The 24,285-nt window shown below is 41.5% G+C and overlaps 1 protein-coding gene across 5 annotated transcripts in view; it reads left to right on the top strand.

Moving 5' to 3' along the window:
* MOGAT1 (monoacylglycerol O-acyltransferase 1) overlaps positions 1 to 24,285 on the top strand; it is a 41,579-nt gene that overhangs the window by 8,517 nt on the left and 8,777 nt on the right. The window contains exons 2-5 of one of the 5 annotated variants that reach the window (XM_089328971.1): positions 8,890 to 9,040; positions 9,789 to 9,993; positions 16,368 to 16,542; positions 17,070 to 17,269. In XM_089328971.1, coding sequence (XP_089185097.1) covers positions 9,984 to 9,993; positions 16,368 to 16,542; positions 17,070 to 17,269 — 385 coding nt within the window. In that variant the 5' untranslated portion in view covers positions 8,890 to 9,040; positions 9,789 to 9,983. Of the gene's footprint in view, positions 1 to 8,889; positions 9,069 to 9,788; positions 9,994 to 15,660; positions 16,330 to 16,367; positions 16,543 to 17,069; positions 17,270 to 24,285 lie in introns of those variants that run through there. The other 4 variants (XM_002712499.6, XM_089328972.1, XM_089328970.1 and 1 more) reach the window with 4 other exon arrangements.

Raw genomic sequence — 24,285 nt, 5'->3', positions numbered from 1 at the left:
AGACTGCCCTATTTCAGATGCCAATAGCAAGTTCAGATGGAGACCTGCATTTCTAATCCAATGCTAAACAATGAGGTTTTTCACAGCCACCTCCTTGGGCTTAGGGGAATGCTTTTACCAGTTTATTGCAGTGAGTATGATTAAAGATGTGGATGAACAGCCAGATGAGGAGACACACAGGATCTGAAGCACCGGAGCTTCTATTCCTCCGGAGCTGGAATGCACCACCCTCACAGAATGTGGATTTGTTCACCAACCTGGATGTTCTCTGAACCTTTTATTTCTGGACTTTTATAGAGGCTTCATCAATTTGATATGATGGTTATTAACTCCATTTCTATCCTCTTGCCTCTCCTTAGAGGATGACGGTGTGGGTGAAGGTTCCAAGTTTTAAGTCATGGCTTGGACTTTCTGGTGACCAACGCCCATCCAGGAGCCCACTAAAGAATGCCCCATTAGGACAAATGACATTCCTCTCTTCCAGGACATTCAAGGGAATAGGAGCTCTGTAGGAATCTGGGTCAGAGACAAAACAGCAGTGCAAAAGATGCACCCAGCACCCCTAATGGTCAAGAAATTGCAATGATTTTAGGAGCTCTATGCAGGGAATTGGAAGCAGAGACCAAGCATATATATTTGTCATGTCACAGACATCATACCTATTGTTAACACTAGTATATGGTACATGTAGAAATTTGTTAAGATGGTAGACCTCATGTGCTCTTAACTAATAAAATTGAAATAAAACCATTCTTTTTAACCTAGATTCACTAGTGTTTTAGCATTTGCTACATTTGTGTACGCATCTCCTCATTCCCATCCTTACTTTGTTGTTGCTGATGAGCCATTTGAAAGAAAGAGTTGTAAAAATATGACATTTTATCCCTAAGTACTTTGACATGTATCTCCTGAAAACTAGAACTTCCTACATGATCAGAATCCTACTATAATACCCAAGAGGTTCATCAGTTTTGCAATTATCTTATTTAATATAAGGTTCATATTCAAATTTCCCTAATTGTTAACATCTCCTTGGAAGCTAGGTCAATTTCTAGACTTAAAAGAAATCTTTTATAAGGTTAGTTTGCTAATTATCTTGTAGAATCCAACACAACTTGGATTGACTAAGGTGATGGGACGTATTTCCTATTAGATTACATCAGGAGGCATCATGTCATTTTGTCCCTTAAAGGTGATGTTAAATTTAATGGCAGTGCATATACTTTGGTTGAAGTTCATTTGTTTGGGACTTTTAGTACTGATGAAGTGATTGAGACATTCCAGCACCCTTCACAGTAGTTAAAAGGTGGAAACAACCCAATGTCCATCAATAGATGGATGAATAAGCAAAGTGTGGTATATACATACATGAGTATGTTTTTTGGCCATAGGAATAAAGTGTTGATTCACACCTCAACACAGAAGAATCTCAAAAACTTGTTGTTAAGTAAAGTCTACAAAGGACATATCCAAAATAGGTAAAGCCAAAGAAGCAGAATGCAGATTGGTGATTGCCAGGTGCAGAGGCTGGAGGGCAATGGGGAATACTTGCTTAATGGGTACAGAGTTTTATTTTGAAATAATGGAAGTGTTTGAGTACTAGATAGAACACACATTGAGCAACCCTAATCTGAAAATCTGAAATCCAAAATGCTCCAAAATCTAAAACGTTTTGTGTGCTGATGCTAACACCACATGAAGAAAACTCCATACCTGATCTCTTGTAGCAGGTTGCAGTCAAAATGCAGGTGGCCTAAAAATATTGTATAAATTACCTTCAGGCTGGGGTACAAGGTGTATTTGAGGTGTAAATGAGCTTTGTGTTTAGATCTGGGACCCATCCACAAGCCACTTCATTATGTACATACAAGTATTTCAAAATCCATCCCACTTCTCACCCCCTGCCAAAAAAACCCTCCAGAACACTTCTTCTTTTCCCCTCTATGTCATTTTTCAAATTTTTATTTGTATGTATCTCATAAATATAATATTAGGAACATAGTAATTCTTCCCACCCACTTCTCCCCCTTCCTCTTCCCTCTTCTGTTTATATTTAATAGTATATATATATGATTAACTCTATGTTAAGTATAGCACAGAACACTTCTGAGCCCAACCATAAGAGTAACTCAACTTATAGTAATTAAAAACATTATGAATATATTAGATGCCAGTGGATTGTTCACTTAAAATGGTTAATTTTATTTTATGTGAATTTCAATTCATAAAAATGTGAATAGTGGCAGCTTTCTCAACTATGTAGAGAAAATAGATTTTATGGGACTGGTTAAGTAAAAATAGATTATCAGTGAGTGATAGGGCACTGACTTGTGGTTTTTAGTCCAGAATATATCTAAATGAATCCAGTTGAAGTTCAAGCCTTCAATTCAATTTGATTTGTGATTCTATCCACTGTAAAAAGTCATCAACATCAGTTTTGAGAGCTGTACAATGCATTGGAGTATAGTTTTGTATCTTTCTCTTTTCTTTGGCCTCCAGTTTAGGAGAATCAAGTTACATACGATTGCTTAATGAGCTAAAAATAGAAAACAGAGGTTATCTAGTCACCTAGTTTTTATGCTGTTTTCTTCTTCCAGTCCAATTTAGAATCAAGAGATTAAAAATCTATTTTTATTCTGTTTATAATGTGAAGCATAAAAGAATGCAAACAATGTGTGGAGTATGAGTTTAAATTAGAACAACTCTTTTGGATAGCAAAGTATCAGATTTATCAACTGACAAAGATGTTTCTGCTTAGTGTATTTTACTTATGGTCCTGTGGAAGTAAATCAAAATATGGGGAAACTTTATACAAGATTACTTTTATAGAGAAAAATGTGCTAGAAGAGCAAGCATTCAAAACTAAGAGAATGTTTAAATTAGTACTGACAATCTACAGAATGCTGACCAGTCATTAAAAATAACACATAATTTATAATACCCAACAGCTAACGTGAGGTAGCCATAATTGATAAGCTTCAGAATTTTAAAAAGCATTGTGATAGAAGCATAACCTGTTCATTGGTGGCAAAGGGGAAAAAATTTCTCATAGTTTTTTGTTGGGTGACGGGAATATGGCTGATACCCTATTTCTACTTGTTGCATATTCCAAATATATAATAGTACACAAAATTATTATCACAGTGGCTCTGTGCCAGGCAGTGTGCATCCTAATGTCATTTACTCCCTCAGTACCCTTTAGAAATGGGTGCTGTCATTAGCCCATTTTACAGGTAAAGGAAGTGAGGCACAAGAGGTTAAAAAAAAAAAAAACTGTATTGTCCCAGATCAGTAAAAGAACTTGTCCCAGTCAGTGGCATATTCCAGCATAGGATCGAGACTGATCCCTTCACAGATCTTGCTCACTTGTCCCCACCTGTGTCCTTGTGCACACACTCGTCCCCTTTGCACATCTTAGCTAGACCCACATCTTAGCTTTGATACTTATAAAACATGTACTGAACACAAAGAGATATGCAATGTGAATCCAACTAAAATACATGTGGTTGGGTTAGTGGAAGGCTGACTTAGTAGCATTGAATTATGAACCTGTTCTTTGCACACTCTGTGACTGAAATTAAATTATTTTGCCTTTGGTCTTGGTCTTTCCATCTTTGTGGTAAGAAAACAGAACCTTCCACTTGCCTGACTTTCTGTGTGAACCTGTGTATGTACTTGTAATAAATGCATATAAGCCCACATTGTTACTACCATTAGCCAGGGAATAGTGTGGTTTTGTGAAGAAAAGTGCGTGGGTTTCCAGATTAGAGAGATCCAGGTTTAAATCCTTTGCACAAACTCCCTGAGCCTCAGTTTGTGAATGTAAAATGAGGACAGTAATGTGAACCTTGAGGGTTGGGGGGAGTTGATGAGATTCCTTATATAAAGTGAAGTAACATTCAAAACCTGTTCTTTCCCCTTCTGCTTCACCTTAGCTCACCTGATCCAGCCTTAAAAAATATTTATTTATTTAGGACAGAGAGAGAGAGAGAGAGAGAGAGAGAGAGAAACTGTCATCTGCTGGTTCACTTCAAATGCCTGCAATGACTAGGGGTGGGTTAGGCCCTAAGCCAGGAGCTGGGAACTCAATCCAAGTTTCCCTGGTAGGTGGCAAGAAGCCAATTATTTGATCCAGTTATTTGAATTATCGAATTATTGAAGCAAATTACTTGATTCCCTTGTAGGGTCTGCATTAGCAGGAAGCTGCAGTCAGCAGCCAGAGCTGGCACCTGAATCCATGTACTCCAATATGGGATGTAGACCTCTTAACTGGCATCTCAGCTGCTGGACTGAACCCGCCTGATCTCGCTTTGAGTACAGAATAAGGCCTAAGTATGAAGACCTTCAAAAAGTCTGTGAAAATTGCATATTATAAAAAAGCTGTATAAGGACTTTGAAATTACAGCAAAAATAAACATATTTTATTGACATTTTTCATGAACTTTTTGAAGTACTCTCATATGTTTCTTATAAGTTTTTTTTGCACATATAAGCAAATAAACAAAACTACCCAAGGGTGGTAAACTGTTAGCACTCAGATCTGGACAAAGGAAAATAGATGAAGCAAAGTAGGTTCATCCTGATAGGAATGAGGGCAAAGGGCTGGGACACTCTTTTGGCCTTGCTTCTGGACTCATGGAAACTTTCTTGACATTTCTAGAACGCAACAAAACACCCCACAGTGGCATGGAGAACACAGACTTCTTAACCTTTCATCCACTCTGTTAACTTTTAACCCACCCTGGAGAGAGCAGTTAAATGAGGCCTCTGACTAGGTTCAGGTATATATTTTGGTTAAATCTGCCCTCGGAAATGTATTGGTTTATGTGTTTCAGGAAATATAAACATTATTATATAACATATTTTATAAATATAAAATGTTATGTTTTTCTGCTAAAGATGTCTGTCTGTCATAGTCTGTTTTGTGGTGTAACAAACTACCTGAGTCTGGATAACTTACAAAGTAAACACAATTACTTGGCTTGTGATTCAGGTGACTGACAGGTCCAAACAGCATGGTGCTGGCATCCTGGCAAGGGCCCCCCGGCTGCATCATGACACAGCAAAGAAGTGCAAAGGGGACGAGCTGTGTGCACAAGGACGCAGGTGGGGACAAGTGAGCAAGATCTGTGAAGGGATAAGTCTCGATCCTTTCATCCAAAGCTGCTCTCAGGAACTAGTCCACTCCTACCAGACCTGATCCACTCCCCTAAGACAGCATTAATCCATTCATGACAGTGGAGACCCCGGAACCTAATTGCCTTCCTCTATGCTCCACCTCTTAAGGATTCTGCTACCTCAACAATGCCACACTGGGGACCAAGCTTCTGGCACTTGGCCCCTTGGGGGACCCACCCAAACTGCATCTGAAACATAGCAATGCCTTACTCTTCATGCCTCTGTCTCATGCAATGGATCAAGCTCTGTTATTCAGATACCTTCGTGGATTATTTTGGGGAAGAGTTCTTTCTAGCAAAGTTGATAGAATCTGGGGACTGAAGTGAGCACTAGATTGGTGACTGCAGTAACACAACCAAAACCAAAAATTAAATCACCTAAATTGGGAAGAACTCCTAATGGCCCAGATATTGATAACAAGGAAGAAGATTCAGAAGACAAAAATAATTTTGGTGCTAAACCTCCCTATCAGAACAAGGAATGTTACCCTGATGAGAAGAGTTATTAATATAGACTTGGACTAGGTAACATTAAATTGGCTTATTTCTTCAAGTAATAAGATATCTTTGCCATAGTATTTGACTCTACATAACATACTGAGACTATTTATATTTTATTTTTTAAGGATGTTTAGAAGTTTTATGTATTATATGGAAGAAGAAAAAAGCTTCAAGTCTGTAGTTTTTATGATCCTAAAAGGGAAAATTGTCTTGGTGAATTTCAGATTCCTGTGAAATTGTGAATACATACTAAGCTTTTGCAGTATTACTATTTGCATCCCTGAGGATGAAACTGACTTCTGTCTTTTGGAGAATAGAACCAAATTGTACTGCTTGTTCAAGAGGGTCATGACTAAAATCTTTTAAGCATTTGTTCTTGCCAAGGTTTTCTTGTATTTTGCTCTCCACTGTAGCATGTGTGTGATTTTTTTTTTTAATTTAAGGTATACAAAATCATGAATTTCCTAAATACAAATTTAGGAACATAGTGATTCTTCCCACCCTACCTTCCCTTCTATCCTCACTCCCACTCTTATTCCTCCTTCCTCTCCTATTCCTCAAATGGCTTTCTAAAATTAATTCTGGGCCTGCGCCACAGCTCACTAGGCTAATCCTCCACCTGCAGTGCCGGCACACTGAGTTCTAGTCCCGGTCGGGGCGCCGGATTCTGTCCCAGTTGCCCCTTTTCCAGGCCAGCTCTCTGCTGTGGCCTGGGAGTGCAGTGGAGGATGGCCCAAGTGCTTGGGCCCTGGACCCCATGGGAGATCAGGAGAAGCACCTGGCTCCTGCCATCGGATCAGCACACTGCGCTGGCTGCGGCGGCCATTGGAGGGTGAACCAATGGCAAAGGAAGACCTTTCTCTCTGTCTCTCTCTCTCACTGTCCACTCTGCCTGTCAAATAAATAAATAAAATTAATTCTGTCCAGTAGACTATGACTTTGTGCTTTGACATTGTTAAAAATTCATTGAGAAAAATAAAAGCTAGTGAATGTTAGCAAAACAAAAAACTTTATTATTATTTTTAAAATTTTATTTAAATACAAATTTCATGCATTTCCTATATACAGATTTAGAAGCAAAAGACTTTAAAATTGTATCTTGGGGGCCGGTGCCGTGGATCACTTGGTTAATCCTCTGCCTGTGCGCCAGCATCCCATATAGGCACTGGGTTCTAGTCCCGGTTGCTCCTCTTCTAGTCCAGCTCTCTGCTGTGGCCCGGGAGGGCAGTGGAGGATGGCCCAAGTGCTTGGGCCCCTGCACCCGCATGGGAGACCTGGAAGAAGTTACTGGCTCCTGGCTTTGGATCAGCTCAGCACTGGCTGTTGTGGTCATTTGGGGAGTGAACCAGCAGAATGGGAGACCTCTTTGTCTCCTTGGCTCTACCTCTCTCTGTAACTCTGTCTTTCAAATAAATAAAATAATCCTTTTTTTTAAAAAAAAGAAGTGAAGTAGCCCACATGGGATGCCAGTATTGCATGTGCTGGCATTATCTGCTATGCCAGAATGCCAGCCTCTTTTATTTTTAATTTGAGAGGCAGAGAGAGAGAGAGAGAGAGCACTTTGATCTGATGGTTTGTTCCCCAAATGCCCACAATGGCTTGAACTAGGCAAAGATAAAGCCAGGAGCCAAAAATTCAATCCAGGTCTCCTCTATGAGTGTCAGAGACTTGATTATTTAAGCCATCACCTGCTGCTTCCCAGGAAGCTAGAAGTTGGAATCAGGAGCCAGAACTGGGAATTGAACCCAAGACTCCAATATGGGATGTTGATGTCTTAACTAGCATCTTAACCACTAGGTTAAATACTCACCCCAGTCTTTTAAAAATATATTTATTTATTTTAATCTACTTGAAAAACAGAGTGACAGAGAAAGAGAAACAGAGACTTATATATATATATAGAGAGAGAGGGAGAGAGAGAGAGAGAGAGAGAGAGAGATCTTCCATCTGCTGGTTTACTCTTTAAATATCTGCAATATCCGCAGCAGCCAGGACTGGACCAGGCTGAAGCCAGGAGCCTGAAACTCTACCCAGATATTATTATATTTTTCTTTAGATAAATTTTTTTATTGTAATGTATAACAGACATCTAAAAGATATGTAACTTTGCTTAATGGGTTACTTTAAGTTGAATGTTCTTGTCACTACTATCCGCATCAAGTTTTGTCAGTTTTTTCCCATATATTTTTTAAAGATTTATTTATTTATTTGAAGGGCAGAGTTACAGAGAGAAAGAGAGAGCAATAGAGAGAGAGAGAGAGCAAGAGAGAGAGATTTTCCATCCCCTAGTTCACTCCCCTAATGTCCACAATGGCTAGAGCTGAGCCAGTCCATAGCCAGAGCTTCTTCTGGGTCTCCCACATTGCTGCACCTGGGCTAGCTTCTTCTGCTTTTCCAGGTGCATTAGCAGGGATCTGGATTGGAAGTGGAGCAGCTGGGATTCAAACCAATGTTGCTGGAGCCACAGGTGTGGCTTTACCCACTATGCCACGGTGCTGTCCACCCCCACTCCATGTTTTGAAGCTATATTGTTAGGTACATGAACAATTAGAATTGCTCTCTCATTATAAAATATTGCAAGAGATACATACTAAGATTTAGAGACCTCCCCTTTCTGTTTCTGTGACAATAAAATTCCTGAAAACAAAGTTTTGGCTAGAATGTGTTGTGTTTGAGAGCAAATGAATAGTGGTTGCTCAAAGTAGGAATGGGGAATTTCTTCTAACAGGAAATGCTGTACATCCCTCCTACCAGTGATAACTCCTCCGTGTGTCACGTTAGGGAGTTGATGTCCTTAGGGAAGCAGTGTAGGGAAGGCATGGCTAAGAGGGGAAGGACTTTGAATTCAGACCGGTCCACTGTTTACCCACTTAATGCTATGTGACTTGGGCAACTCACTTACCCTCTCAAAGTGTCCATTTTCTTTCCTATAAAAAGACATCAAGAGTGCTAGGGCTATTTTATTAGTACTTTGGCTTGATGAGAATTAAGGGAAAATATCCAGACATAATGCATAGTACAATGCTTGGCAACAATGAACATCCATTAAATGTTAACCAAGACTGTATTATTACTGTCTTGTATTTCTGACCTCACCTGAACTGAAGCTTCATTTACCATACTTTGTGTGTAGTAAATCCTCTGCCCTTTGGCCTTTGCTTGTGCAGTGCCCTAAGCAGATGCTACCTGACCCTGATCCCCTTTGTTACAGCACAGGTGTGTGTTGGAATCATCGTGATACTGATCATACACAACTATTGGTTCCTTTACATCCCCTATTTCACATGGCTTTATTTTGACTGGCGAACCCCAGAACAAGGAGGCAGAAGGTTTGACTGGATCAGAAATTGGACTGTTTGGAGGTACTTTAAGGACTATTTTCCAATTCATGTGAGTAGAATTGTTTTGTATTGTTTTGAATTGGGAGAAGAATGGACATTTGTTTTCAACACATATATCTAAAATTTTTCCTGTTCAGAGGGAGTATCTCAGTTTGTTTTTTTTTTTTTTGCTGTTATAACAGAGTATCAGAGACTGGTTAATTTATAAAGAAAGAAAATTTATCTGTCACAATGCTGGAGGCAGGGTAGTCCAATGTCAATATGCCTAGCAAGAGCCTTCTTGCTGTATCACCCTGTAGCAGAAGAGTAAGAGAAGCCAGAGAGAAAGAGAGGGCCAAATACCTCCTTTTATGGTAGGGAACCCACTCCCACAGTAATGACCTTGAGCCATTCGCTCTGCCCTCATAGTTTGATTACCTTTCATTAGGCCCCGCCTCCCAACATTGCTGCATCCGGTGTTGAATTTCCAACACATACTTTTTGGGGGAAGTATTCAAAGTCCAGCAGGAAGGAAGCCAGAAATTTGGCCCAACTTACTAAAGGAACTCTAAGCTGAGTTGACAAAGTGTAGAAGACTGCACACAAAGGAGTCTGAAGTCAGGAGACAGTTTAGAAATTTGAAGACAGCTCCAGCCCAGGGAATTAAAACAAGTTGTGTTTTCCGTTTCCTCCTGACACGAGAACTCATCACGAATCCTTTTGTTTCTTATTGGAACCTAATCAGGGGATATTTTATTTGTTTTTTTATCTCAATGTGAATGTGCTGTAGCTCATCAAAACGCAGGGTCTGGATCCAAGTCGCAACTATATATTTGGGTTTCACCCTCACGGAATTCTTGTGGTTGGAGCCTTTGGAAATTTTTGTACAAATTACTCGGAATTCAAGGAGCTGTTCCCCGGCTTCACTGCGTATCTTCACGTGCTCCCCTTTTGGTTCCGGTGTCCTCTCTTCCGAGAATACCTAATGACTTGTGGTAAGTGATGGCAGGTCATTCTTTCCTCAAGGCCCTGGGGTAGCAGGAGCACACAGATCCTTCCTTCCCAAGCCCACTGGGCTCCCAGCCTCTTAGCGGAAATGTTTCCTGTGCCCCTCTCCCTGCCTGTCCCTTCACAGGCTGCCTGGTGTTTCTTGCTCCTCCCACCCCTTCCCACTGAACTGGAAGTGCCAGGATCACACAATTGTGTCTTTTTCTGTTCCACGCCAAGGATCTAGCATGGTGCCTGAAACATAGCTGTGTTCAGGAAATAGTAATGCAATGAAAGAATAAATTAGTGAATGCATTTTACATACCTGTGTGCAGAAGAAAAAGTCATACATCAAACAAGTGATGTCACACTCTTGGAGAGGCGCTTTGCATGCTTTTGTGACCTTAGGAATGGAAAATGTCCTCTATGTGTCTTGGTAATGTCATAAATTAAACATACTCAATTTGCTTTTTCTTCCCACATCAAATATAACTTGGTCAGAAACTAGTCCATTTACTATGCTACCCTGAACCAAAAGAAGACTTTTTGACTAGTGAAACTATAATTGTGCCAATTCCGAGAATGAAGTTTATATGAAATACTATAAAGATACTATATAAATGTGTACAGAAGGCTATCCTTGGGTTAATAGTTCTCATTTCAACTAAAGAGGCTCAATGTATTTTGTTTTCCACCTTGAACTACTTATTGACTGTGGGGAGCAATCCGGACTAGACTAAGTTGCTCGAATTAGGACTTATTCTATGCATCTGCTCTCCCACAATATGGCGCTGGGAGAGAAGTAAACAGCTTCCGCACAGCTGCCTCCAGTTCAACCAATTAACTGTAGGACTTGCTCCTGATTGGAGAGCAGCGTACTCAGCCGAGTTGGGATTGGCGGAGGAGGACTATAAAGGAGGAGAGAGACGGCATGCACCGGGAACATCTATGGGGAACATCTAAGGGAACCCGTGCAGCCCCCGAGAGAACCGGCCGGCGGTGTGCCGCTCCCCTGCGGAAGTGGGGAATGCGGCCAGGGGGAACTGCCCTTCCACGGAGGTGGAAGGGATAGTAGCCAACCCGGGAAGAACCAGCAGCAAACCCGGGGAGGGCCGAGCAGACGAAAGAACAGCGCAGGGTCCTGTGTCGTTCCTCCACGAAGAGGGGGAGCGACATAATGGTGCCGTGACTCGGATAGGAAACCTAGCTCGGATAGGAAACCTAGCTCGGATTAGGAAACCTAGGACGGATAGCAAACTTAGGAGGGAAGAAACGGGAAGAAATGGGAAAATACCGGAGAGAGAAACTAGCAAACAGCCTAGGGAAAAGCCGGACGAAAAAGGAGCCGGAAGAAGCTATTGAAAGCCTAGGCATAGACTCGAAACAGCCTAGGGAAAAACCGGACGAAAAAGGAGCCGGAAGAAGCTATTGAAAGCCTAGGCATAGACTCGGATACGGACTACGGGGGGAAGCTGGGAGAAATCTCTAAGGTCGAAAGCGAAAGTGAAAGCTAGAACAAACAGACTCGGACGCGGACTGTGGGGAGAGGCCAGGAGAAATGAGGGAGGAATATCGTTGGAGGAAAGCTTGGGGAAACATACCGGGTAGAGAAAAATGTTAGGGAAATTGAAGCCGCGGGGGGCAGGCCGAGGCGGAAACGAAAGCCACTTTGGGGTTCTCAAGTTAGCCCGGGAATAGGGGGCGAAAAGTTGAAACCAGAAGCTGAGACGTAAGCCAGATTGGGATCCGTCTGATTAGCCCGGGGAGCAAAGGACGGGAAGCCAGATCGTGGGGCGGAGACGTACGCTGGGTTGAATTCGCCAGGCTAGCCCGGGGAACTTAGATTGAATCCTAGTGGCGGAGACGCAAGCTACGCTGTGTTACTCGCGGAAGCCGCCGCGTGCAGAGAGAGCACGGGGCGTGAATAGATAGGGAACGCTGGCGTAGGCCGTGGTTCAGACGCGAAAGGGTTAAGCGTGGAGACCGCGGAGCGCGCGAACCCGAGCCGCGCAAAGCCGGGAAGCTGCGCAGATGAGAGAGGCGCGCGGGCTGAAGCGGCGCAGAGCCGGGAACCCGCCGGCGGGGCGAGGTGCCGGAAAGCCGCAGGGATAAGAGAAACAGAAGTTTGGAAGTGAAGTAAAAGAGAAATGGGAATGCTGGAAGATAGAAGTGAAATGGGAGAGGTAGGAATGCCCGGAGATAGAGAAATAGAGAAAAATAAGGCCTCCCCTCAACATGCCAATTAGAAGGCTTGGATTCGGTCTGCCCGATTAGTGAGGCGATGAGCACCTGGGCGGCTAGCCGCAGGTCATCGAAGACAAGCACGAATTAACATCAGTAAAGCTTCCCCACAATGCAACAATTAGGAGGCTTGGATTCGGTCTGCCTGATTTAAGGCGGTAAGCGCCAGCAAAGCTCGACCAGAGTATGAGCTGCAGGTCACCGAAGATAGGCACAAACCAACACTAATAAGTCTCCCCCACAATACGGCAATGAGAAGGCTTGGATTCGGTTTGCCTGATAGGTTTTGTAAACACCTGCAGGCAGTTCTAGCAGAGCAGAGCATGCGCTGCAGGGCACCGAACACAGGCACGCATCAGCGCCTAAAAACCTCCTCACAATGGCGAAGAGAGGACCCGGATTCGGTTTTCCTGATTGATAGGACTTGTAAGAGCCTGTGGCAACTCTAGCAAGTACAGCAGAGTGTGTGCTGCGGGACACCGAAGACAGGCGCGTATCAACGCCAAAAAATAAAAAGAAAGGGGGATCTGTGGGGAGCAATCCGGACTAGACTAAGTTGCTCGAATTAGGACTTATTCTATGCATCTGCTCTCCCACAATATGGCGCTGGGAGAGAAGTAAACAGCTTCCGCACAGCTGCCTCCAGTTCAACCAATTAACTGTAGGACTTGCTCCTGATTGGAGAGCAGCGTACTCAGCCGAGTTGGGATTGGCGGAGGAGGACTATAAAGGAGGAGAGAGACGGCATGCACCGGGAACATCTATGGGGAACATCTAAGGGAACCCGTGCAGCCCCCGAGAGAACCGGCCGGCGGTGTGCCGCTCCCCTGCGGAAGTGGGGAATGCGGCCAGGGGGAACTGCCCTTCCACGGAGGTGGAAGGGATAGTAGCCAACCCGGGAAGAACCAGCAGCAAACCCGGGGAGGGCCGAGCAGACGAAAGAACAGCGCAGGGTCCTGTGTCGTTCCTCCACGAAGAGGGGGAGCGACAATTGACTAACATGAACTATAGTAACTTAAAAAGTGCATTACATTTATGAAGGTTGTGTGGATTATTTATTATCATTTTTGCATTTCTTGGATATAAAGAAAAGTGAATGTTCTGTTTTTGAAGCATTGTAATTTCAGGGTCAATAAATGACATTTGGGGACAGAATTTTTCATGATTTCTCAGATTTTCATTACTTCCAATTAATTACCTGACTCACTGTTATAACTATGTAACTAAGTACCAAAGGGCCATGGTCCACCCCTGAGTATTCAGGTTCTGTTTTTGCTTAAACTCACAGAGCTCAGTCCAGTCTGGATAAGAGGGTGCACTAGAGGGCGCAATATACATCCCAAATTACGAAAAGGTTCTGCATCCAGCCTCTAGAGGGTGCACTAACCTCCTCAAACTACCAAGAAGGGAATGAAGGGAACACTCCTCTTCCTCGGTTTGCTTACATTAGATATGAGTTTTATTGAAGGAAGAAAATTAAAGGCATATGTTAAAAATTTCAAAACAGTACAGAAATATGTTTACAGAATAGTCTTTGCTGAGTCAAAGGGTAGCCACAGGTGAGTTCGTAGTTGGCAGCAGGTGAGTCAAATTCATGGCATAAGAGATGTAGGTACACCCCTCTGCATGGCCATGTCAGACACAAATTTAATAAGTCTCAGAGTCTCTTTTCATATATTGTCCCATAATCTCTGCCTTTTACAACAGCTCATTTGGGATGAAACTTGTCTGCCGTCATTGGCTTATCACATAAATCCTTCCCTTTGCTATAGCCTTTAGTGTCCTAAAAGTTAAAGAAGAATATCCATGCCCATAGCCAGTGGAGATTTATGTTGTCCCTGTCTCTAAGTCTAGAGAGCTTTCGGTAATGTCCAGAACTGCTTCCTGGGACAGCCAGCCCCTGGTGCAAGAGGACCCTTCCATTCTGCCTGCCACGGTGGCTGTCTCTCTGGGTGTGAAAGACTGACAGATATGTGCACCAGACCTCATGCAGAAAGGACTCAATGAAGTTTCAGGGGTCCCTTGCTGACAGATCTTACCAAAGAGATCTTTGTTCTTACCAAAGAGGTTTTTGTGGCTATAAACTCTTAAATGCCACCTCCAAACCATTCATCTTGGCCCGTACTGGTGTATCTACTCACCAGAGGTCAGCCAGAGCAGACATTTTCTGTCTGCCTATCAAGGCTGGGCAGATAACAGGAGTCAAATCACAATAGCCTTCTTTATTTACTATGCAGAGGACTTTAGATTGTATCTTGCAGGTAAGCTACAGGGAACTTGGTAGGGAATGAACTTGGTAGGCAAAGGAGGGTCCTGGTTGGATTGTACTTGTTAGAAAGATTATTCAGGCTCCAGCTTGGAGACAAGTTGGAGGGAGGTGAGCCTGGAGACTGTGGCGATGGGAAGGGCTCATTGCAGTGGTCAAAGGAGAGAGTTGGTAAGGGCCAAATTAGCACAGTGCCTGTGGCAGTGCAAACACAGAAGAGATCAGTATGAAAAACAGTTGATAGAGTCAACAAGACATGGTGGCTGATTCTACCTCATGAAGGCATCAATAATGTCATTATTATCAGCCTCTAGCACAGTACCTGGTCTGCAGCAAGTGCTCAATAATGCATCTGAGTTCATGAATTAGTGGCCAATCAATATGGTGGCTAAGAGAGGGGAATACACGTGGGAGAAATGATGTTTCTGATTTGGGTGATAGGTAATGTTGGAAGAGGTACCACTGTAAGGGAGATTTTGATGCACTGGGTTTGGGGAGATGGAATTTGAAATGCCTTTGAGCTGTTGACATAGAGAAGTTCATTGAGAACATTGAAAATGTGGGCCTGGAGGCTGAGGAGGAAGATCTGCTGGAAGATGAAATCGGGAGAATTCACACAGGTTAGTGCAGTTGAGCCTGTGGTGTGAACCAGTTTAGAAGACTTGAAAGAAAATGAAGGCGCCCTGAGAAATGGTAGTGTTTAAGGATGAAGTGGCCTGAGGCAAGCTTGGAGAGAGCTGTGTCTGGGAATCAGGAGGCCCTCTTTCCAGGGGGAGAGACAACGCCTCTCAGTTCCCATTCAAGTCTTGCAGAGCAGAACAGTATGCCTTAACCTCAGTGAATTCAGAAGAGGCAGGCTCGGGTTCTCTGACATCTAATGCACCACCCTCTGCCTCTGCTGTCAGTAGAGTAGTTGGTCATTGAGAATCCTGAATCATAGTATATTCCCACAAGAATAACAACCTCTAGTAAAATTCACGTGCCATTTTCCCTTCAAAAGATGAGATGTGCTATGTCTTTGTAAAGCCTGTCTAACATATTCTGTTATGACTTTAAAAGGCTGGACAAAACCCAGAATAGAAGGAAACATGCAAGGTGTTAAAGGCAATTATCAACAAAATGTGGGCCATTTGCAGTTTGTGTTTTTGTCTTTGTATTTTCCTCCAAGAGTCTATAGTGGATGCAAAATCTGAAAAGGAATCTTTAGAGTTGTTTTCACATGGGAAAGCCTGATATACAGAAGAACCATGAATGTGACTAATTTAAAATGAATGATTTACCCAACTCAGACTATACATTTGGAACCACCACGAAGAGATCTGGCAAGTGATCTATGTTATTTGTCAAATGTCTGAGCTTTTGAGACCATTTCCATTATAAATCCAGGTCTGGTAAACAAAAATCCATATAGGATCTCAGAAGACAGGCTGTTGTGTGTTCAGAACATCCTTGCAACCTCTTAGATGTATTTTTGGTTCTAAGCAAGGATCTGCCAGGGTAATGATCATGGCCACCACCTATAGCTGTGCAGGTGTGCAACAAACAACTCCAGGGTGTTGAGGTGCACCTTTTACTAAGCAAGCAACATGAATGGAGTCTAATAGAGTTCAGCAGTGCAAAACCCATCCATACAAATGGTAGATTCATTAAGATCAAGTAATGATTTAAAGACCTAACCCATTACCTGTCAGAATGTTAGATCTTATCAATAAACTAACAAAGAGTTTGCTATGCAAAAATTTTAAACTTGCAAAATGCTCCAAAGGTAAACAGTATAGGGAATTTTGTTAAATGTACGCTGTTGCTCTAGAATATAATAACATTTTTAAGTTTAAAAGGGGTTGCTCAGTTACACTGTTTGTTTTGTTCACTAAGGACCAGTGTCTGTTTCCAAGAAAAGTGTGTCCTATGTGCTGAGCAGGCAGGGAGGTGGGAACATTTCAGTCATTGTCCTTGGGGGAGCAGAAGAGTCACTGGATGCCCACCCTGGAAAATTCACGCTGTTCATCCGCCAACGGAAAGGATTCATTAAAATTGCTTTAACCCACGGGTAGGTGGCTTTTCATTTCAGGTAACTGGTTTGGGAAAATTAAGACATTATTGAATTAACACAAAGAAATAATGTAACTATTCTAGCCCTTATGGACAGACTCCCTCCAGAAGAATCTTATAATAAAAGTAGATGTGGGCATTCCTGGGGATTGGAATATGACCTTCCTACTAAGATAACTCACTGCTACAGCATCCAGCAGTTACATTTAACTTTAAAAACAGAAAAACACTCAACAGCAAGAAGCAAAAGCTAATATACACATGGCAATTCCCAGCCAAATGAACAATGAACAAAGCTATAGGTAAATGCTTCCTAGAACTTTAATTTTCTGCAGAATAAAAATCTTGCTAGCTGAAATTCCTTGCCAAAGGATTTCAATTATAAGTTTCAATGTATGGAACATGAAGTTAGCAGTGTAAGAATTTAAGCTACTTAGGAATTTGTTGGAAATTTCAGCTGGGCAAAATACATTACTCCAGTCCTTTTCATTTAAAATTCTTATTCTTCACCTTTGTTACTTGTAGTGCCTATTTGGTCCCTGTGTTTTCTTTTGGTGAAAATGAACTGTTTAAACAAATTAACAACCCTGAAGGCTCGTGGCTTCGAACTGTTCAAGAGAAACTGCAGAAGATCACGGGGTTTACTTTGCCACTATTTCATGCCAGAGGAATTTTTCAGTACAATTTTGGCCTAATGCCTTATAGGAAACCTATCAACACTGTTGGTATGTACATAAAATGGATAAAAATAGTTATCTTACCTTAAGCAATACTTATTGCTATTGACTGAGGTGCTCATGAAAGAGAAGTAGCTTTGACTAAGAACTTCATAAAATAATAATCGTATAGCTGTTATGTGAGCTTCATTTACCATATGCCTTTTATTTATGAAATTATTACATTTTCTATTTGAATGAGAATTGATTACTTTCTAGAATACTGCTGTTGAACTACAGGTAGAATCCAATAGTGTTTCTAATAGTCTGTAATGAATATTTCTGTGTGCCAGAAGATTAAAGCATAACGATTCTTTGATGAACAGGTTACTTCATGGTGTATTAATAAATGAAAACTTCCATATAATAGATGCCTTCATCATGGTCAGTTCATGTAGGCAGCAGTTTCTATAGAAAAAGCATTTTTTGCAACTTGCTGTATTTATATGCATTTCAATATACAATGATTGTTATTTTAAAAAGTTGCGTGTTTGAGAGATTGAGAAAGGGAGAGGTGAGTGAACATCATGTTGATAAGAGGACACAAGAGCAAGTCTGCTCAAGTTGGAAGGAGACTTAAAGAGCTAAAAATGACAAAGTAATGAGCTGTTGCAGAATTAACCAAAACTGTATACTTTGTATGAAACTGGAAATAATATTTTCTCCACAAATAGCTAATTAAATGAAATTCCAATGAGATCCAAAGATTTTTTAGTTCTCCTTCCTTAGAATAGGATTTTACTCCTAGCAGTTTGTAAAAATTTTGCATTTCACATGCAGTCTTATGATGTTATTTTTATTTTTTTTTTAAGATTTATCTTATTCATTTTGAAAGGCAGAGTTACAGAAAGAGAGGAAGAGAGAGAGAGAGAGAGATCTTGCATCTGCTGGTTCACTCCCCCAATGGCCACAACAGCCAGGGCTGGGCCAGACGAAACCAGGAGTCAGGAGCTTATTACAGATCTCCTATGCGGGTGCAGACGCCCAGGCACTTGGGTCATCTTCCACTGCTTTCCCAAGCATATCAGGAGGGAGCTGGATCGAAAGTGGAGCAGCCTGAACTTGAACCATATGGGGTGCCAGTGTGGCAGGCAGCAGCTTCACCTGCTCCACCACAGTGCCAGCCCCTGCTGTTGTTTTTAATGTTGTATCTAACAAAATTGGAATATTTGCAGCCTGTAAATTAGTGTGCAAAAGAACACTGAGAAAACTTTAAGTTTTCAATTGTGTTTTTCAAGCTAAAGTAGCTACATTTCTTTGGTATAGTATTAGTTAATAATTTTTATATCTCTTAAGTGGGAATTTCTGTGGTTGGATTTTTAGGGGTAATACAAACGAATGTAAGGTGTTATTTTGGAAACTAAAAGTTCAGCTAGATACTCATATGAAATAACTTACAGTTGTTGAAAGCAAGTATATCTGTTGAGTTAAATGATTAGTTACCAACTGATTGGGTTAAGGTTTTTTGTTTCTTTAGTGTTCTTGGTCTCTAAAGTGGTTTGCCATTTGATAGAGTCAGGTTATAGCTCTACTGACAAAATAATGAAGTGGTAAGGGTGAAGTGGAACTGCTGAGTGTAAGCTAGTTGTAAGGATTTGAGAACTATAGTTCTTGTTTTCATTACTGCCTTTGCAATGTGTTTCTCTTGAACATTCAGAATAAAGGAAGATTTCTCTACTTACTCCTCACCCCAGACAATTACAGTAGTTCACAGTCTGTAGCATGTTTAGTGTCCCATTATCATTTGAAACCTTTAAAAGTCAAGTATAGAACATGAATGTTTCATAATGATTTAGCTGTTATGGTCTTGGGGTTGGTCTAATAGTAGGAGTCAGATGATGTAGCACAGCCCTAATTGTGAGGTAGACCCTCAAGATTATGTGTATTTAAAGATTTTTATTGAAGTAACATGAGGACAGAATATTTATAATTCCATAACAAAAGTAAACCTATGTATAAAATGCCAGAAGAGAACAAAACACACGATGATACTGAAACAATATTATTTTTTTGAAATTTTATTTATTTATTTATTTTTATTTTTTGACAGGCAGAGTGGACAGTGAGAGAGAGAGAGAGAGAGAGACAGAGAGAAAGGTCTTCCTTTTGCCGTTGGTTCACCCTCCAATGGCCGCCATGGCTGGCGCGCTGTGGCCAGGGCACTTCGCTGATCCGATGGCAGGAGCCAGGTGCTTCTCCTGGTCTCCCATGGGGTGCAGGGCCCAAGCACTTGGGCCATCCTCCACTGCACTCCTTGGCCACAGCAGAGAGCTGGCCTGGAAGAGGGACAACCAGGACAGAATCCGGCGCCCCGACTGGGACTAGAACCCGGTGTGCCAGCGCCGCATGGTGGAGGATTAGCCTAGTGAGCCGCGAGGCTGGCTTGAAACAATATTCTAAACTATGTCCATTTCTTTTTTAAAACAACATACTTAAATCCCAGAGTTCTTTGCTTACTCCGACATGAATTCTACCTGTACCACCCTAGGGAGGATTCGGGAACCTTCCAGAACTGCAAGTTGTTTTGCAGCACCCTTGTTCTCCCTTCTGCTAAATTACAAGTTTATTGAATTAAATAATTCCTATCTTGCACCATAAGAACTCAATGACAATATTAGTCTGGTTCATCCTAAGTTATCACTTCAGCTGTGATCCACTCACTCACAGGTATCCAGAGAAGCCCAGATTCTCTGTCCTATCAATAGTTCCGCACACAGCTTCCAGACTCTTGTTCATCAATGAACTGAACCAGAGCATTTGTTTCAGTTGTAGTATTTCTTATTAGCACTCTGATGGTTCTATCTTTTAATGTCCTAGTAACTAAGTCCCCTTAAAAATGCATTCTCAGTAACTCCAAAGTGCTACTTTAGGTCACAGGTGCCCTTTCTGCATATCCCTCACGGCAGACCTTGCTAAACCATCGGGTTTTCTGGCTTCTCCATCAAAATTCTCTCTTCTGTTTGCTGAGGGGCTTTCTCAATGGGCCTTCTTTGTAAAGGAGTTACTATATATAGGTGTATTTTCTTCACACATTTCACAAATAGTATGTCATTTATGTATTTCATGAATGTTTTTATCACTTTACCAAACTACAATAAAATATCCACATTAGCTGTATTTCATCAAGGGGTAAGGAGACAAACTGATTTCAATGTCACATTCATTCTGACAACCAGGAGAGACAAATGAAATACGTTTAGACTTTCAGAAAAACGTGTGAAGAATCATAGTTGCCATAAGTTAACGAGGCTTTGTGTCAGCACCACAGAGGCCCACGAGGGCAGAGGATCTGATTTGTTAGCTGCTTTTCCTGGGACCCACGGAGTAGGAGCTCAAGAAACATTTGCAGATAAACAGATTAGTCTTTCTTTATGCCTATCTGATCACAATGTTTAAGATTTTAGGAACAGGATAAGTACACATTAAAATTATTTTTTAGATTTATTTATTTTATTTGAAAGTCCGAGTTAGAGAGAGGGAGACCAAATGGCCAGAACCACCTGAGCTGGGCCAGGCCAAAGCCAGGAGCCAAGAGCCAGGAGCTTCATCCAGATCTCCCACATTGATACAGGGGCCCAAGGACTTGCTTTAGCAGGCGCATTAGCAGAGAGCTGGATTGGAAGTGAAGCAGCCAGGAATTGAACCAGCGCCCATATGGGATGCTGATGCTGCAGACAGCGGCTTAACATAGGATGCCACAGCACTGGTCCCCACATTAGGAATTTTAAGGTAAATCAATGAGTTCAAGTATTAGAGCCAGAACAGCAGGAGTGATGGGAAGTAGCATGATCGGACAATAAAATAAGATACCAAGCACACTTGCTATTAAAAGAGAAAACTTTATGTATGAAAGTATGTGCTAGTTTTAATTGTTTTAAACTTTATGTAGAAGCATTTAAACATTCAGAAAAGTTTCACATTCATGTCTGTGTACCTTTTTCTGGATCCAACACTTGCTAACATTTTTGTTACAGCTTTTTCTCTCTCTGTAATAAATAAACTTTCTACTGTTGTTATCACAGAAACATTTAGTAAGTGCACACATCATGACCTTTTGCTTCTGATTACTTTTATGTATATCTCTTAAGAAGATTGATTTCTTCCATAAGTACAATTAAGAAAAATTAACACTGATATAATACAATGGTGTAGCAGGTAAGATAAGGCGCCCACAGCCCATATCAAGAGAGCCTGGGTTCAAGTCGCTGCTCTGCTTGTGAGTCCAGCTTTCTGCTAACGCACATCCTGGGAGGCAGCAGGTTTGTGAGACCCTGCAATCCAGGTGGGAGACAAGGATTGAGTTCCTGGCTCATGTCTTTGGCCGGCCCAGCCCCAGCTGTTGCAGACATTTGGGGAGTGGGCCAACAGATAGGCACTTTCTCTATCTTCTGTCGAATTCTCTTTCTGTCTCTATGACTCTTGAAGAAGTGAAAATAAAATGTAAAAAAATAGTGTACAGTCTATATTCAGATTTGACCAATTGTCTCAATAGTTCCCTTTCCACCAGTGGTTTTTTTGTGTTTTTTTTTTTTTTTGGGGGGGGGGTGGGGAGGGGAGGTTGGGGAGAAGAAAGTCATTTTTTCTCTGAGCTGAGTCATGTGTTACATTTAGTTTTCACATCTCATTTGCCTTCTTTAAGCTGGAATAGTTCTTCATCCCTGCTTTGTCTTTATGACGTGAGTAGTTTTGAAGGCACAGGCTGTTGTTTTGCAGAATGTTACTCAAGTCCGGCTGCTGTGTTTCACCTTGACTACTCTTGGTTACGTATATGTAGCAGCAATTGCACAGAAATGCTGTTTACTCCTCAGTGCATGGTGTCATAGGCATGTGATGTCTCATTGTTAGTAACACTAACTTTGATCAGTGGGCGAGGTATTTGTCAGATTTCTCCATTAAAAAGAAAGCATTCTTTTTTCTCTTTATTATTAAGGGACCTGGGATTGGTGTTACAGAGTCTTTGTAACTATCCTGTTCCTTGATACTTTTAATATCCATTGATAATTGTTGCCTGAATCAGTGATTACAGTCACGATTACAAATGATTTTACAAGTGATTTTCTAACTTTAGTATATCTAATGTACTTATTGATATTTTACCACAAATAAGAATATTGCTTCTTCCCAGTGTTAGATTATTTAGAATATAGATGCCCAGACAGCCTTATCACGTGTGGTTGCATATAGAAGAGGACTCCAATTCTGTTAGAAGTAGCCTCAAAGCTCAGTTTCTGTGAAGTCCTGAGACTGTCTTCTGCTGCAGGATATGATAGAAGTGTTTATTTCATTTTTATTCTGATGCCAACTGAAAAATACAATATCATTGAAAAAATGATTCTTCCCATAGGTAGGCCTGCCATGAGGCTGATGGCTAACGCTTGGGCACCAGCTGTATGTAGCAGATTGGCACCGGCATTAAGTAAACATATATTATGCATCTGCTGGATATAGAGAAGGAGGTGGTGTTGTTTGAGGTCTGACTCTGAGTGGCCTTAATGTTTGCTTCATCTTCTCTGGGCCTCAGGTTTACAACTGTAAATGAGGAAATCAGTGTAATTGCCCTGTCTTCTCTCAGGGTTATTCTGGGGATTAAGTCTCCTGATCTGTGGGAAAGCCTTCTGAGAACTCCAGATGCTAGGCAGATGTGGGCGGGCATACAGATCCAAAGCCTCCTGACCAGCTTGTTGAGAGCATTTTTCCTGCCAAATTCTTATTATGAATCAAATCATGAGGACATAATCAGACAAATCTATTTTGGACATAATCAGACAAATCTATTCTGTGGGACATTGTACGAAACAACTGGTCATGACTCTTTAAAAAAAGTCAATGTCATGAAAGATAAACATGAAGGATACTCAAAGACACAACAACAGCTGTTGTGAACTGGGGAAAACAATTATATGGGATGTGATTGAGACAACTGATCAAGTTTGAATGTGGATGAACTTCACAGTAATACTTTTCAGAGGTTAAATTTAGTAAGTAAGATAATGGTGTTGTCATATAGGACACTGTTCTGGGGTAATGTGGAGATATTTAGGGAGGATTGAATCATGATTGAATCATTGATTGCATAACTTGAATAGTTCTACAAAAGTACAAGTGATATTGGATGTTTAAATACACATATATGCAAAATGTTAGCGGTAGGTGAGTCTAGAAGAGAGCATTCAAGTGCTTATTATGTTGCTCTTTGTGTGAGTTTTATATTTTAAAAAATTTTTCTTATTTGAGTGACAGGAAAAGAGAGATATCTGTTATCTACTGGTTCACTCCAAAATGCCTGCAACAGCCGGGGCTGAGGCTGGGCCAAGCCAAAGCTGAGAGCCAAGAACTCAATCCAGATCTCCACATGGGTGGCGGGGACCCAACTACTTGAGCCATCACCTGCTGCCTCCCATGGTGCTGACTAGAATGCAGCTGGCATGGAAAGCAGAACTGAGACTTGAATCCAGACCCTCTGATAAAGGATGTGGGCATCCAAAGGGCATCTTAACCACTTTAAATATGCCAAACACTCACCCTTGATTTATTTTAAATTAAAAAGATAGGAAGAGAATATATTTTATTTAAATAAAACTGGTTTCAAACCACAAACTACAAAAGTAGCCCATTATGTTTCAAATCATCATTGTATCCTGGTGGGAAAAAAGCAGGCTGAAGAATTTTTGGAAATTACAAAAAAGGAAGGGGGACTTAACTGAAGTTTCAATTGTAAAGTGGAAGAGATTAAAATAGATAATAGTGTTAAGAGGACTAGCATGGTGCTGTAAGGGGACAAAACTTTACTCTCACTACCTCTCAGGGTCTCCAGCTGGGCCCGAGACTCCAATTTCCATGAGTTAGGAGCCACAGAGGAGCACACAGATTGTCCTAAGTCCATGGAGGCTCCCATGAAAGATCTAGGTTTGGCCTGGCCTACCCCCAGCTGTTGAGGGAATTTGGGGAGTGAACCAATAGATGCAAAATCTGTCTCTAACTCTCTGTAGGCCCTATCTCTCTTTTTCTCAACCTCTCTCTCTCTC

This window comes from Oryctolagus cuniculus, chromosome 3 (assembly GCF_051225735.1).
Source record: "Oryctolagus cuniculus isolate XC-2025 breed Fujian yellow rabbit chromosome 3, ASM5122573v1, whole genome shotgun sequence".
Lineage (NCBI taxonomy): Eukaryota > Metazoa > Chordata > Mammalia > Lagomorpha > Leporidae > Oryctolagus > Oryctolagus cuniculus.
This window is presented reverse-complemented; position numbering and strand designations above follow the sequence as displayed.